General features: G+C 41.2%; 1 protein-coding gene across 3 annotated transcripts in view; it reads left to right on the top strand.

The window, feature by feature from the left end:
• Positions 1-16240, top strand: part of TTC28 (tetratricopeptide repeat domain 28) — a 625508-nt gene that overhangs the window by 512148 nt on the left and 97120 nt on the right. For all 3 annotated transcript variants that reach the window (XM_072803063.1, XM_072803062.1, XM_072803064.1), the window contains 4 exons: positions 2027-2136; positions 3645-3774; positions 5881-6099; positions 8092-8257. In XM_072803063.1, the coding sequence (XP_072659164.1) occupies positions 2027-2136; positions 3645-3774; positions 5881-6099; positions 8092-8257 (625 nt within the window). The remainder of the gene's footprint in view (positions 1-2026; positions 2137-3644; positions 3775-5880; positions 6100-8091; positions 8258-16240) is intronic.

The raw sequence follows: 16240 nt of genomic DNA, 5'->3' as shown, positions 1-16240 counted from the left end.
TCATTTTTATTGTTTCTTATAATTTTAAGTCTTGCAGAGATCTAAATTCTTATTGTGGCATCTCCATGGTGTCTGTTCTATGGAGGTGCTCCACTAGAGAGCCTGGTGTGCCTCATGGGCCCGATTAGATGCTTCTTCTCATGAACCGTTATGGATGCAGACACCTGGAAGGCCTTTTCCTAGTACTCTGAGTTGGGTCTGTAGCCTCTTGCACTGAGGGAACAGTTCAGTCAGAAACCACCTTGGTGCCTTCTCTCTGTCTTGGCTTTCAGAGTGGGCTATGAGTCAGCATCACCCTTCCTCAGTGCACTACAACCTCACAGATGGGGCCTGGTCTGAGATTTTTGTATCAGCTCTCCAGGTGATTTGTATAGACAGCTCTGGTAAAAGCCATTGGTCTCATCCAGCTTTTTCTCTTTTTGCAAATGAAGAAAAAGTCTGTACCAGTTTAGTGATCTATCTGGAGTTATGTGCAACTAGTTCCTGGCAAACCAGGCTTCAGGAATGCTGGGTGGGTGGGTTAGATTCCTAAGAGGCAGAAGCAGATAGGAACAAGCAGGACAGATACTGTGTCTGCCAGTGACTTTTAGCTCTTTGTTGCTGAACCACTGACTATGGGCTGGAGTGTATCCTACATGCTGGGGATCCAGCAGGGGACAAAGTCCCTGCTCACACAGAACTTACCCTCTAGGGCAGCTATCTCAATGACTTTGACTTCCAACTCATAGACCCAGAATCTAGCAGGGATAGCTACACTGAAGAATGAATATGGTTAGTATGTTGAAGGTTAAAACAACCAGTATTCTCCTGGTTGTCACCCAAGAACCATCTTCTTCCATTTGTGTTCCTATTCTATGAGGTATTTAAAAATATGAATAATTTGCAAGTATTATTTTTATTACCCAGTGACATGATTTAAACTTGAAATGGTTTTTTCTAAGTTTTCTGAGTTAAGTGTGTTTTGAAATGCATAGTATTTTATGAGCGTGAACCTGAATATCACTTTTATTATCCTCTCAACGGATTCAATTCCTTTTCAGAAGTCAGAAATTGCAAGAACCCAGCATGCTCAGAGGCAGTCTCCTGTCCACTCTAAATTAGATTTTAAAAAGGAAGTCCTTCCTTTGTGTGTGCAGATGTAGTGTGGGAGCTTCATGCTCTTTTCTGTACAATCTAACTACTGTGTACTTTATGAGGATAAAGTGATGCTGAGAACTGCTTAGTGGCAAGTACAATAAATGGTTGCCCTCAGATTTGGCTCTCACAAAGCCCTGGAGGTTGCTGGTGTCCTGGAAGCCAGAAGCTTGCTGTAGGAAAGTGACCCAAGCTGCAGGTGTCTATCCGAAGGCCATCAGAATGAAGATAGTCTCATTTAAGGCTTTCAAATCATAATAGTACTTGTTCTGTAACCCTGCTGAGGCATATCAAAGTCTCAGCCTTAAAGGAAAAACAGATTGGACATGAAATGCATCAGTGGCATCAGTAACAGAAGGCAGGGTCAGACGGTGTGAGCATTCTGCTTTCGGGAGAACATCAGATGTGTCTCCCATAAACACTGATTGGATGCTATGTATGTAAGATGGGAAAAAGTATTAGCTTGGCTTCTGTACTTGACTCTGGAACTGTCAGAAAAAGCTTTTGTCCACCAGAGAATTAGGTTAGGTAAATTTATAGGCCAGGAGTTTTCATTTGCATAAAGCTAGGGGTTTCACATCTAGGAGGGCAGCCAGGTTAGGTTCCATTCATTTCACTGTTTCTACCTGCCCTGCAAACCTGTCTCCTGCTAGTAGCCATCACCTGAGCTCTTGCTGGGGCATCTTGGAGTGTCCTGGAAAGGTCGCTCCTAACACAGAATTTGAAGAGAATACTTACTCTGCCTTGACTGATTCTACTTTTGTCCTGCATTTTATTTATTTCTGTTATTAATATATTTTATATACACCTGAGGCAGAATTACCCTCCAGGACTCCTTAGCAGGGTGGAATTGTCTGTCTTCTGTGTCTCCTTAGAAGTTCTCTGTTTTCAGGTTTAAGGTTAGCTGAACAACTGGGCCGAAGAGAAGATGAAGCCAAAATTCGCCATGGTCTTGGCCTCTCCCTTTGGGCTAGTGGGAACCTGGAGGAGTCTCAACATCAGGTGAGCAGAAGAATCCCTGTCTCAAGTGGATTTTGTTTCCAGAAGCATGGAAGACATTGGGATTACTGTCCTAGTAGTGATGACATTTGAGAGAAGGTGCTAACTTCTACACTTGGGTTGACATACAGGATCTCCAGTCCAGAAGCGTTGATCCATAGTGAAGATTCTTGCTCACTTGTATGATAGATTTCTCAATAATTTCTTTGGAATTCTTGTGTTATGTGCTACCATTCCTCATTAAACCTTAAAATGAAATTACATACATTATATGACAGAGGTTATTCAAGAATTCATAATTATTGGATTTAATGTCTTTATAGGTTTCTAGAAGTATCAGTAGATACTTCTTTCTCACACAAACCTCCCCTCCCCCCAAACACACACATACAGTTCATGTTTCAGCATATGCACAAATAGCTAAAGAGAAGCCCACTCTTTTACTGGCTCTGGAGACTGGAAAGATACTAGAGTTGTGGTTCCTCTCTCAAGCTGAAGGAGTTGTGAGATGGCGTCATCCAAAATAAGGCAGTTTAAAGAATTCTTTATTTCCTTGTTTTAAAAATTAAAGTTTATATTACTATAGTGATTTGCAATTTTCAAGTGCTGTCACTAACTGCATTTATTCCTTGAATAACCCCATGAGGTAGAATGATAACCATCCCCTTTGTAAAAAAGAAGAAACTGAGGCTACAGATCCTGCCCAAAGTCACAGAATGAATTTGTGCTGGAGTTGGGGATACTAAGTCTAAGTCTCTTAGTCTTGGAATCCTGCTTTTTAAATTTGCATCAATTTGAATTCAGTACTATTTCCAGCATATAAATATTAGACAAAAGTCTTGTGGAGAAATCGCTTGGAGCAACAGGACAAGGTCTTTGTAGGAATGTGAGAATCTGGTCCTTTGGGTATCTCTGGGAGCAGGTGTGACTCCAGGGGATCTTGTCCAAGGAAGATCTGACCCTGGTCACTGGTGTGGAGGGCAGTGGTTGATTCAGCTGAACTGCCTGCAGAAAGCTGTCCTCCTCCTGAAAGTGTGGTTGACATCATCTCATTTCCCCCCAGCCTAGTCCGTGTCCAGCCCACCTGCTCTGTGCCCGCACTCAGTCCAGACCTCGGGCTCCGTGAGGCCTGGGGAGGTAAATGAGGGCTGCTTGATGACAAGAGGAGAGTCTTTTTGTTTGTTATAATAAAAAATCAGCACTTGATTGGATTAACAGCTGATTTTTTTTCTTGTAACTTTCAGACTGTAAGTCCATAATCTTTGTCTTTTAGATCCCCTTATCTAATTGAACACATAAACTGTTAATCTATTGGATGTGATCTGATTGATGCCTTCTCAGGTTTGCAAGGACCTGCCTGGAAATAAAGATTCCATCTTTTCAAACCTCTTAAAAAATTGTTTGTAGATTGGGCACCAAGATTTGTATAGAAGTTGTCTCTAGTCAGTGAATAGCCAAGCCAGACAGAGGTTTCCGGGGAATGAGTAATACTCTTTGTCCCCTACTTGCAGCTCTACAGGGCATCGGCCTTGTTTGAAACAATCCGACATGAGGCGCAGCTGAGCACAGACTACAAACTCTCCCTCTTTGACCTGCAGACTTCATCCTACCAGGCCTTGCAGCGGGTGCTCGTCAGCTTGGGTGAGAGCAGCTGGGGTTCCTACTTCTTTCTTAAGTTGTTCAGTGATTGCTGTGATGAAATAGGATTTATTGTTATAACTGACTGTGAAGTCACAACTGCAATCCAGTCATTGAACATTTGTTTGTTTATTCAACAAATATTTGTAGAGCACCTACTAGGTGTGCTGTGTGTCAGCTCTGGGAATTAAAGTCAAGTCAATTAAACCAAGGCCTGGTTCCTGACCTCAGGAAGCATTTATACTATTGAAGGACAGAAGTCAGTGAGTCCAGTACAGTGTGACTGGTGCTAGAGTAAAATAAACTCAGTGCTGCTGGGAAAACAAAGCGTTTTGGCAGGCAGACCCAGGAGCCAGAGAGAGTGACTTAGGGCTAGAGATGATTGAGCCCAGTGTTCCCCCTCAGGTTCCCTCTCACTATTAATACCTGGGGAAAGTACCTGAGAAGATGGATCTGCCTTCTGGGCTGTGACCTAGTCAGTGATAATTCTCCCAGGCCTGGGTGCTGCATTGCACTGGGGCAGCACTTATTCCCTCATCAGGGCCTCAACTGTCAGTCAACCTCGTCCAGCTGCCCTGTCCTCTGCCTCTTCTCAGGCCTGTCCAGCTCTGCAGACCATTTCCACCAACCCAGAACTTGGATGGAAGAGGCATTCACCAGAACTAACAATGTCTTTGAAGTTGGATGTTGAAGCCTTGTTAATAACCTGTCCTTTGCTGTGTGTAGATGAATGCTCAGACTTCCCCTTGAAAAATGTATCTATTACATTTGCTCATTGCCTGAGATTACAATTTATTATCTATTATAATAACAGTGTTAAGTCTGCCTAACACTTTGGGCCCAATTTTCCAATGTGCACAGAAATCATCCCTGCTGTTCCAGTTAATAACTTAATAGGGTAAAGAAGACATTTGCATACACACAAGTAAATCCCCACTTTCTACTGATCCTGGAACTGTAGGAAGCTAGGGATCCTTGAAGTGCTGTTGGAGTGGCAGGATCTGGGCTCCTGCCTCTATTTGCTGTCTCTTTGGACCCTAGTTTGAGCAAATCTTCCATGTCTATATTTATGATGCAAGCAGACCTACTTCATTGTATTCCTTCTAAACACTCTAAATAATCTTCACTTGAAAATATGTTGCTTTATATATTTGGTGCCCTCATGTATATGCATTTAGCTTTTAAGCTAGATAACAGACTAGTCTTTTAGGGAAAGTGGGATCAGGAATTGGATTGAAAGACCGAGGAAAAGCTTTGAAAGGAGTAATTTCAAAGAACTAGAGACTTCAGAGGTTTAAACCGTTTGCCTGTGTGGACTAGAAGAGAAGAGAAGCAAGTGTTTGGGAGCCTAGAATGGAATGAGGTCTCAGCTCTAACAATAATATCACCATTAGATATGTAATACTTTGAATAACCCATCCAGTCATCATCACGTACAGCACCTCGGTCAATCTTTACAGTAGCCCTTTGAGATAGGTAGAACGACTATAATGATCCTCCTTTAGAGCCGAGGTCAATGAAGGGGGACAGGATACACTCAGCAGAGGGACTGGCAGGTGTAAAGGCACGGGAGGTATCACTTGGAGATGAAGAGTGTGCTGGTGGGGCTGGATAGTGTGATGCATAGAGGGGCTGCATCGCAGAGAGATAGAAAGATGGTCAGGAGCCAGGCCTGTATGCTTATCTGCTAAGGCCAAGTTAAAATAAAAATTGAGCAGGGAAGTGAGAGGGTAACCAGCGTGCAAAGCATTAGGTTCAAGTAGCTCGAGTGAATGATGATAGGAGGCCAGGGAGTAACTTAGCATGTGGATCGGAGAATGGGCAGGCCTGAGGACCATCCTCTGAACAAAGTTGGCTTTCTAGGGGTATGGCTGTTGACGGGGGAAAGCCCAGTGGGTTAGAGTGGTGTGGGAATCTGAAAATGTGGGGTTTTATAAGAGTGGCACTATACTCATCATCTGAGGCAGGGGGTTGGATTTGAAACAGACTGTGCCCCACATAGGAGGGCAGAGACAGTGAGGTTTCTGCCTAGGATCTCTGTACCTGATGGTCCTCTGTGGATAAACACACTCCCCAGGGACTCCTCACTCTATGGCTTTTGTGTCCTAGGCCATCATGATGAAGCCCTGGCTGTGGCAGAAAGAGGACGGACGAGGGCATTTGCTGATCTACTGGTAGAACGACAAACAGGACAACAGGACTCCGACCCCTACTCCCCAGTCACTATTGATCAGATCTTAGAGGTGGTTAATGGCCAGAGGGGACTAGTGCTTTACTATTCCCTGGCTGCAGGCTACCTGTATAGCTGGCTGCTTGCTCCTGGGGCAGGTAAGATCTCTTTCTATGGGAACTGGGCAATTAAGACACTAGACTGTGAAAGTCTAATGAATAGAGGTAGAAGAGGTGTATTACCATAGATCAGACGAAGGAGCTGATGTCGACTTTCAGCAAAACCTCAGCCACGGTGGTTCCATGGTGGGGCATTCAATTAAGAAGACAGCCGAGCTTTCTCATTCCCCCAAGAAATCACCGCTCCTCACTAGTGAATGTGGAAGCATTTATCAAGGAGCATGAAGAGCAGGAGGATGAATTTCACCAGCAGCACTGTTTTTTAGGCAGCTGTTGTTCATTAGCTAATAAAGTGATGACTGTAAGTCCTAACGAGTTCTTTCTAGATATGATTTAATAATTGTGACCCTTTGTCATGGTAAAGTTAGACTAAAATGATAATGGCAGCTTGTATCCACAGTATATAAATGAAGTCTTATGCTTGAAATTTCTGAGTTTAGCAGAACCCATTTTAACCAGTTCTGTGTAAATCTATTTCCAAAGTAAAAATCCCCTTTGATTAAATCAGCATTAAATGTTCAGGCTGTAACTGTTTCACTAAATACAGAACCACTAATTAGCTGTTAGGGCCATATTTTTTGCATAATAAAATGCTGATGGCTTTACCGTGTTGGAGACACACCAGATCCAATTAGAGTTTATTGACTGGGGAAGGGGATCTTATAATTGGGAATCTTGAAGAATGGGCTTCTTGAATATCTGTAAGCCAATTTCAGAAAGTTCAACTGCCAGGAGAATTGACAAGATTTTCTTTTTTTTTTTTTTTCTTTTCTTTCTTTCTTTCTTTTTTTTTTTTTTTTTTTTTGACAAGATTTTCTTGATTGTGTTTCTGTTCCTTTGATTTAAAAAAAAAATGATGGCTGGGTGACAATTCTCAGATGCCTCTTGGGTTATGAGCACTTGTGCCTCTACATTCTATGCCTCGGCATTATTTTTTATAATCTTTTCCTCTTAATTCCATGTTTTTTATGGGTTTCCCATAAAGAACAGTCTTACCTCTGACCTTTTTATGCTGAAGGTTTGAGTTGTGATATTCATGGTGACTTGGTGTGAGTGTCAGCTACAATGGAATGAAGCCCTGTGTATGCCAGTCCCCCAGAGGGGCACTGATACCTAGAAGGACATGGCTGATGATGGAGGTATCAAGCTCTTTCTCTCTGTCATTGTTATGTTTGGGGGACATGATTTGACAGGTGGTATGTCCAAATCCTGTCATAATGAGCCATGTATAATGAGGCTCCCATTGTTTCTCTTTTTCGTCCTCTTTGCTCTTAATGAGACTCTGAAGCTTTCACTGGGGCTCTAATCCAATCAGAGAGGACCAGCGTTTTCCAGGGCTGACACACCTCATTACCATTTGAGAATATGTCCTATGTTTATTGCCAGAAAACTGCTATGGATTGCTTCAGTTTCATGCAGCCATAATTTTTTGCTCCTTTAATCCATTAATGATGGTTGACCAGTTAGTCTTATTTAAAAATGGCTTAAAATATTTTTATCTGGCCTTTGTACTACAGTGTATTTGTTTTGACTTGCTTTTGAGAAATGAAAGGTCTTTGAGTAACACAGTTTCTGCTTGGCTAGTTATATTTTTGTTCAGGATTTCAGTTTCTGGGGAGAATATACCTTGGCACGCTCATGCACTATTCGGGAAAGAAAACTTTCCCTAGTTGGTGCTTCTGAGAAGCATCTGTTTGGAAATACATATGAAGTAGTCATCATTCCATGAACTTCTAAATATATTGTCAGAATCAGGAGCCTTATCTTGAATTCCTAGTTTAAAGCACCAGACCTGATCACAAAAGCTGTGGAAATGGGTACTGACCAAACTCCGGAAAACTCTCTTGAGACATCAGATTTCAGGATTTCTTCACATGGTTTGGATGCCAAAGAGGGCTATCCTCTTGCCTTCAGCTCTCCCTCCCACAACCTCGATGTTGCATAATACTGGCTGTGCCTTTCTTGTTTCAGGAATTCTGAAGTTTCATGAACATTACCTGGGTGATAGCACAGTGGAAAACTCCAGTGACTTCCAGGCTGGCAGCAGCGCGGCTCTTCCAACATCCACCAGCTCGGCCCTGGAGCAGCACATCGCCAGTGTGAGAGAGGCCCTGGGGGTGGAGTCTTACTACTCGAGGCAAGTAGTACAATGTTCCTAGTCCCACATTCAGATACAGTCTCAGGGTTGTTAGGGTTTTTTTCTTTCTTTTGTAAACATCCTATTTGAACTAAATGGAAGAAATCTTTTGGAATTCTCACTTTAGTGCATAGTCTGTTCAAGTTGCTTCAGGAGAAACAATATGTGTCTCTGGAGCATAGACCCCTTACTGGGCTGTCTTTATTCTTTTTGGTAATTTCCCTTCAGATAGGTAAAGTTCTCCTCAGAGATGCACATTTTCTGAGGAGGGTTTGTTTGTAGAATGTGTAAACCTAAGCATGACTTTGAATTTAACATACCAGCTAATTAAAACTGAGGTGATTTTTGAGTTATAAACCAATTAATAATGAATTTGCTTGTACTACAGTCAAATGCCTGTTTGAGAGAGTAATTTAACACTGGTGACAGGATCTGTGCATTGCGAGGCTGAGGTGAAGACAGTTGAACTCCCAGTATGGAAAATAGAGAATGGAAGTGCTTTCTGCAAAGATTGTAAAAGTTATATGCTTATGGAAATGTTTTATCACGATTGACTGTTTTACATACAGAAAATAATTTCCACAAGCACCCTGCTGCTGGGGAAAATCAAAAGAAGAGGGTGCCGTGGAGCGGGGTGGTAGCCAGATTTTCAGACATCTCAGTCATCCATCCTGTGCTTTAACAAGTGTCGAGAAGGTCTGTGTGTTAGCTGTGTCAGGTTCCAGAGACATCTGCTTGTCTCTTGAATGATTTCATTTGCAATCATGGAAATCCTAAGATATCACCATAATTCTTTGGAGATGCTTATCCCAGACTCCCAAGTATGTGTTGGTCATTGCTAGCAGCTGGATTGATCTTTGGGGTGCTTATGAAGTTGAGGACAAGTTCTTAGATGAGCCTCGATAATGTAATGTCAAAGGTGGAAGGTGCTGTTGGGTCTTCTAGCCGAACTCCTTTATTTAGCAAAAGCCAGCATGAAATAAGACTGCTGACAGCCAAGTTAGTGTCAGAGCTAGGATCACAACAATAGAGATCTCACCCAGACTCCCAGGCCACTGCTTGTTCTGTTCTTAATTATCAAAATTAATATCATATTTGAGAAAATAGCCAAAGCATGTAAGAATGTCATCTCCAGCTTCTGTGTGTATGAAGTATGAACAGGCTTCAGCCACATGCACACATTGTTGTCTTATTTCTTCTATGGCTGCAGTGCATCCTGGAGCATCTCTTCCCTTTTCCCTGGGTAGCATTGTGGTGATTACAGGGGCTTGACAGTTTGGTAACCCCAAGAACTTGGAAGTAAGGCTATTCTCTGAAATGTAATTATACATGACCATAAAATAGGTTAGGCCAGGGGTGTGCAAAGCTGCTTCAGCAGACAGAGTGGTACCTCAGTCTGATTCCAATGTAACCTGACCAAAGTTATTGCATATCCAAATTGAGTGTTAAAGAAGATGGTTGGCCAGCCATAGAAACAGAAAATGAGGGAGAGGAGGGCAGATTTGGGCAGTGCTCATTTCTGACACTGTCAAAGGGAGATAGAGTCTTGGCTAAGGGACTTGAAGTCCTATTTGAAGGCTGTTCCCACAGTAGACCTGCAGTCTTCATGTTCTCTTATCCTTCCCGTTTTCCCTCCTTTCCACAAATATTGGGACACCTGCTTTATACTAGGTACACCAGAGATCGGGAGTAAAGTGGTGAGTAAGGCAGACATGGCTCCTATTACCAGGGACCTGAAATATTAGAAACAACAGAGCATATACAATCTTTTAATTAAAATTGCCATAGCACTTAAAGGAAAATGCAGGGTGGATAAAAATGTGTAAGTGAGGAACCTATCTGGGGAGTTGGGGAAGCTTCCTTGGGGAGAGGATATTTGAGCTGAGCTCTGAAGGAGGAGGAGAAATAGAAGAGATGAAGGCCACCTTAGGCAGTTGCACGAAGGCTTTCAGTAACTCTGGTGGAGAAGACCTCTCAGGTTATCTCCCTGCCTTCCCTTGTTCAGGTCCTGTGCTTCTTGTCAAACCTTCTGATTATTATATGGTTTCTCATGTAAGTCTACATGCAAATAGACAATGTGCAAAATAAACTGGCCTTCTGGTCTGTGCAACTCTTCTTGTTTAACAAATGTGCGCTCTCAAGGCAAAGCCTCTTTGAGCACATTAACATCAAATTTTCAAACTTGTAGGACCACAGTCCAGAGCCTTCTCTGAGATGAGATCATGAAGGGACACAAGCATGCAATGCCTCCCATTTGAAACCTCTGTGCATGCAGAGGTAGTTTTTGTCTGTTGCCTCTGTTACAGCACTGTGGTGGCCACACCTGCATCATCTCAGGGCAAACCAACCCTAATAGGGCTCAGCCTGCATGAAAATATAGATTTTATTTGATCCCAATTCTCATTGTATCTAGATTAGGATTCATCATCAGAAGGAAGTAGACTACCCTTTGACTCTTCCCAGTATCTTTCCCCACCCTCCATTGGCCACTATGTTTAACTCTAAACACTTGTGCCTAAGCAGTTATTTTGTATGATACTGGAGATTGAGTAATTTTGCTTCCAGGTGACTTTTGAATTGAAAAAATGGCTTTGGGTTATAGTTCAGCTCTTCATCAATGGTAGGGAGAGAAGAGAGACTGTAACTTGATTAATTCCCCACATTAATCTTTTCCTCTCTACTCTATATAGAAAGCTAACAAGGTAGGGTGAGTCCTTAGGGATGAGTTCTTAGGGATCTCTGTAGGATGTTGGGTGGCTTGATGCTTAGTATGACTTTGTTGAACTGCCCCTGATAGCTTTGATACCCAGTTTAGGCTGCCAGAAATAAGGTCTTTTCTGCTGCTTTGGATTCGTCTTATTAGAAATTTGTTCATATTTTGTGAGCTTAACCTCAAAATGGAATACTTCAGTGACATGGTTTGAATTTACTAGAATGGAGTTTTGTGAGACTCTGGTTTCTGCCTCACAGTTTCATGAAAACAGTATGAAAATTTCAGTGTCAGATAAATTATTGTTCATCTATAAAATTTTAAAATATTTTTAAAGCTATAATGCTTAATAATAGTAAAGATGCAGTGGATAAGCAGTCTCATACAGTAGGGATATAAATTAGTCTAGCCTTTCTAAAATTAATCTGCCAGTAGTATAAAAAATCATTAAATGTTCATGCCCTTTGACCCCCAAATTCTCATTTTGGAAATATGGTAAAGAGGAATATTTATAATAGATCTATATATTATAGAAAAAATCATGTATTTATATATTTATTTGAGAGAGAGTGTGTGTGAGTGGGGAGGGAGAGGCAGAGGGAGAGAGAATCTTAAACAGGCTTCATGCTCAGGGTGGAACCCGATGCAGGGGTTAGACTCATGACCCTGAGATGATGACCTGAACTGAAATCAGGAGTCAGATGCTTAACTGACTGAGCCACCCAGGCACCTCATTATAGAAAATTATAAAACCCTAAATGTCCACAATAATTGAATGTCAAATTATTTTATATCTATCCAATATAATATTACATTGTAATTAAAATTATGTTTATAGAGAATTTTTAATCACATAGCCAAATGTTTACGGTAAAATATTAAGTGAAAAAATAGGATATAGAATTATTATAAATACTAATTTAAATTTTATAATATATACAAAATATGGGTATGAAACGTAAGAAAAAAAATCCTTAGAAGGAAATAAGCTGTAGTGTTAGTGGTAATTATAGGTGGATGGTGGAATTATAGATTTGTGGAATTTTATTCTTTATACTGTTCCTTATTTTCAGTGTTTTCACAATGGACACATGTTACTTTTTAAATTAGAAATAAAGCCATGAATTAACAACTCTGTCACTCAAAAGGAAAAAAAGAAAGCTTTCTGTAATCAGCTTACATAGAATAAAATCCAAGTTTTGGAGCTTTGTACCATGATCTAGCTTAGCTCTAGGAAGGCATTCTGGGTTTATTTTTCATCTTGCCTCTTGGCAAACACCATGCTCCAGCTACCATACCTTCTTTTCTTTTCTCTAAATGTACCCTGTGCCTTCTTCCCCTCTCTAGCTCAGGTATCTCTAACCTCTGAATCTGTAGGTGCAGCTGCCCACCAAACATCCCTGCATGAGAATCTTCAAGGAATCTCTAGTCTAAAATCTCTAAATCCCAACTCTTGAGTTTCCCCATTTCCCTCCTCAATTAGTCATTGTAATATACACCACATTAACAGAATGAAGAACAAAAACCACATGATCATCTCTATAGATGCAGAAAAGACATTTGACAAAGTTTAATATTCTTTCATGATTAAAAAAGAAAGCACTCAACAAGCTGGGAAAAGAAGGAAATTACTTCACATAATTTCATAATTTTTATGTGTATGAAAAACTTACAGCTAATATCATACTCAATGATGAAAACTGAAATAATTCCTTCCAAGATCAAGAACAAGGTAAGGATACCCTCTCTTGTCACTTCTATTCAACATAGTACTGGAAGTCCTAACCAGAGTAATTAGGCAAAAAAAATAAAATAGAAGTCCTCCAGATTGCAAAGAAGAAGTAAAATTATGTCTGTTCACAAGTGACATGATATTATATTTAGAAAACCCTAAACATTATACCAAAAACCCTGTTAGAACTAATAAAAAAACAAACAAAAAAACTAATAAACATATTTAGCAGGGTTGTAGGTTGCAAAATCAGGACTCAAAAATCAGTTGCATATCTATATACTATAATGAATAATTCGAGAGGGAAATTAAGAAAACAAACCCCATTTATAATAGCATCAAAAAGAATGAAATACTTAGGAATAGGGCAGCCCCCATGGCTCAGCAGTTTAGCGCCACCTTCATCCAAGGGTGTGATCCTGGAGACCTGGGATCAAGTCCCATGTGGGGATCCCTGTATGGAGCCTGCTTCTCCCTCTGCCTATGTCTCTGCCTTTCTCTCTCTCTCTTTCTCTCTTTCTGTCTCTCATGAATAAATGAATTAAAATCTTAAAAAAAAAGAGAAATACTTAGGAATAAATTTAACTCAGGAGGTGAAAGACTTTATACTGAAAACTGAAAAACATTGCTGAAAGAAATTAGAGAAAAAAATAAATGGAAAGACATCCCATGTTCATGGATTGGAAGAATTAATATTGTTAAAATGTCCATACTACCCAAAGCAATCTATAGATTCAATATAATCCCTATCAAAATTCTGATGGTATTTTTTACAAAAATAGAAAAAAATATTCCTAAATTCATGTGGAATCTCAAAGGACCCCCCAAAAAACTGAAGCAATTTTGTGGAATCAAAACAAAGCCAAAGGCCACACACTTCCTAATTTTAAAACATCACAATGGTATAGTCATCAAAATGGCAAAGTACTAGCATAAAAACAGAGACACACAGGTTAATGGAATAGAATATACAAGAAATAAGCCCTGACATATAGGTCAAATGATCTTTGACAGGAGTATCAAGACTACATATTAGGGAAAAGGATAGTCTCTTCAACAAATGGGTGCTGGAAAACTGGATGCCAAAGAATGAAGTTAAACCCTTGTCATACACCATATATAAAAGTTAACTCAAGGGCAGCCCAAGTGGCTCAGCGGTTTAGCATCGCCTTCAGCCCAGGGCGTGATCCTGGAGACCTGGGATCGAGTCCCACGTCAGACTCCCTGCATGGATCCTGCTTCTCCCTCTGCCTGTGTCTCTGCCCCTCTCTCTCTCTCTCTCTGTGTGTGTGTGTGTGTGTCTCATGAATAAATAAAATCTTAAAAAAAAAAGTTAACTCAAAATAAATTAAAAACCTAAAACATAAGACCTGAAAGTATAAAACAACTAGGAAAAGCTTCATAGCACTGAATTTGGCAGGGATTTCCTGGGTATGACAACACAGATAACAAAAATGAAAATTACACAAGTGGGATTATATCAACTTTAGACTTCTGCACAGCAAAGGAAATAATCAACAGAGTGAAAAGACAACCTATGGAATAGGATAAAATATTTTCAAACCATATATCTGATAAGGAGTTACTATTTAGAATATGTAAAGAACTCCTACAAGCTAACAACAACAACAAAAACAATTTGATTTGAAAATGGACAAAGGACTTGAGTAGACATTCTCCAGAGAAGATAAACAGATGGCCGACAAGCACCTGAGAAGATGCTCAACATCACTAATCATCAGGGAAATGCAAATCAAAACCACAATGAGATACATATCACCTTACACCTGTTAAGATGGCCACTATCAGGACACCTGGGTGGCTCAGTGGTTGAGCATCTGCCTTCAGCTCAGGGCGTGATCCTGGTGTCCCAGGATTGAGTCCCACATTGGGCTCTTTGCCAGAAACCTGTTTTCTTCCTCTACCTGTGTCTCTGCCTCTCTCTGCATGTCTCTCATGAATAAATAAATAAAAATCTTAAAAAAAAAGAGATGGCCACTTTAAAAAAAATAAACAGGAAATAACAAGTGTTGGCAAAGATGTGAAGTCAGAACTCTTGTGTTCTGTTGGTGGGAATGTAAAATGATGTAGCCACTATGGAAAACAGTATGGAGGTATGTTTTTTACCACAATAAAAAAAGGTATAAAAAGTATATTTGAAGGGTTCCTGGGTGGCTTATTGGTTAAGTATCTGCCCTCAGCTCAGGTCATGATCTCAGGGTCCTGGGATCGAGCCCCACGTTGGGTTCCCTGCTCAGTGGGAGCCTGCTTCTCCCTCTCCCTCTACCCCGCCCCCACTCATTCTCTCTCTCTCTCTCTGTCTCCCTCTGTCTCCCTCTGTCTCTCTCTGTCTCTTTCTCAAATAAATAAATAAGATCTTTAAAAAAATGCATTGGAACCTGCCTACTCTGTCTCTACCACCACAAGCACAGTGGAGGTCCCCCATCATCTCTATCCTGAACCACTGCTGCTGCTTCCTCTCTCTGCCTTCCGCCCCCTTCACTCATAGATGTATTTCGGACTATGCTTCCTTGTTCTCCCCATCACAAAGGATCCCCTTCAAAGGTTCTGATGTTTTCTAGATTTCACATTCCTTAGGGCAGCCTGCAAGCCCTGGTAATCTCGCTTCTGTCTGCCCTTTGTTTTTGTTTTGTTTTGTTTTTAGATTTTATTTATTTATTCATGAGAGACACAGAGAGAGAGGCAAAGACACAGACAGAGGGAGAAGCAGGGAGCCCGATTTGGGACCTATCCCGGGACTCCAGGATCACGCCCTGGGCTGACGGCATGCGCTAAACTGCTGAGCCACCCAGGGATCTCTCTGTCTGCCCTTTGAATGACACCTCTAGTCCTTCAGCTTGACGTAGCCCTCGGCCTCTTTTCACCACCAAGGCTTCTCCAAGGGCTGTTCTACCTTAAGGTTTTGCTTGTGCCCTTCCTTCTCTGTGTAAAGTTCTTCCCACTGCTGTTGGCTGGTTCCATCTCATCCTTCAAACTCCTGCTTCCATGGTAATTCCTCAGAAAGGCCTTTCAGAAGCTGACCTGTTGGTTTCATTCACCTCTGCATCCCCAGTGCTTGGGGGCAATCTTGCAACATAGTATATGCTTAATGAATGTTTAAGTGAGCAACCAACTGACTCTCTGAATACACACACTAAGCACTTCTCCCTGCTGCACAGAATTACCCTAGTTTTCCTACAGATATTCTAATTGTCCAGTCTCACACCGTTTCCATCAGGACCACCTAGAGACCCAAGTCCAAATCAGGTTTTTGCCTCCCCTCTCAGGTGCTTAATAATAGCACTTATTTTGTTCTTCCTTATTTTGTCATCACCTGACTTGAGTGTCTTCCCAGGCAGATGGTGATACCATGGAAAGCAGATGCTGTGTCCTCTCTGAATGCTCATTGCTAACACAGTGCCTGGCCCATAGTGAAATGCCCATAAATTTGAATTTCAGTCACCAGAAGATGTGCTGTGAGCACACTCTCTGTTCATGCTGGACTGATTTATTGACTCTCTTTTTCTAGTGGATGTAAAAT

Source organism: Canis lupus, chromosome 27 (assembly GCF_048164855.1).
Source record: "Canis lupus baileyi chromosome 27, mCanLup2.hap1, whole genome shotgun sequence".
Lineage (NCBI taxonomy): Eukaryota > Metazoa > Chordata > Mammalia > Carnivora > Canidae > Canis > Canis lupus.
The sequence above is the reverse complement of the archived record's forward strand: the minus strand, read 5'-3'. Positions and strand labels throughout refer to the sequence as shown.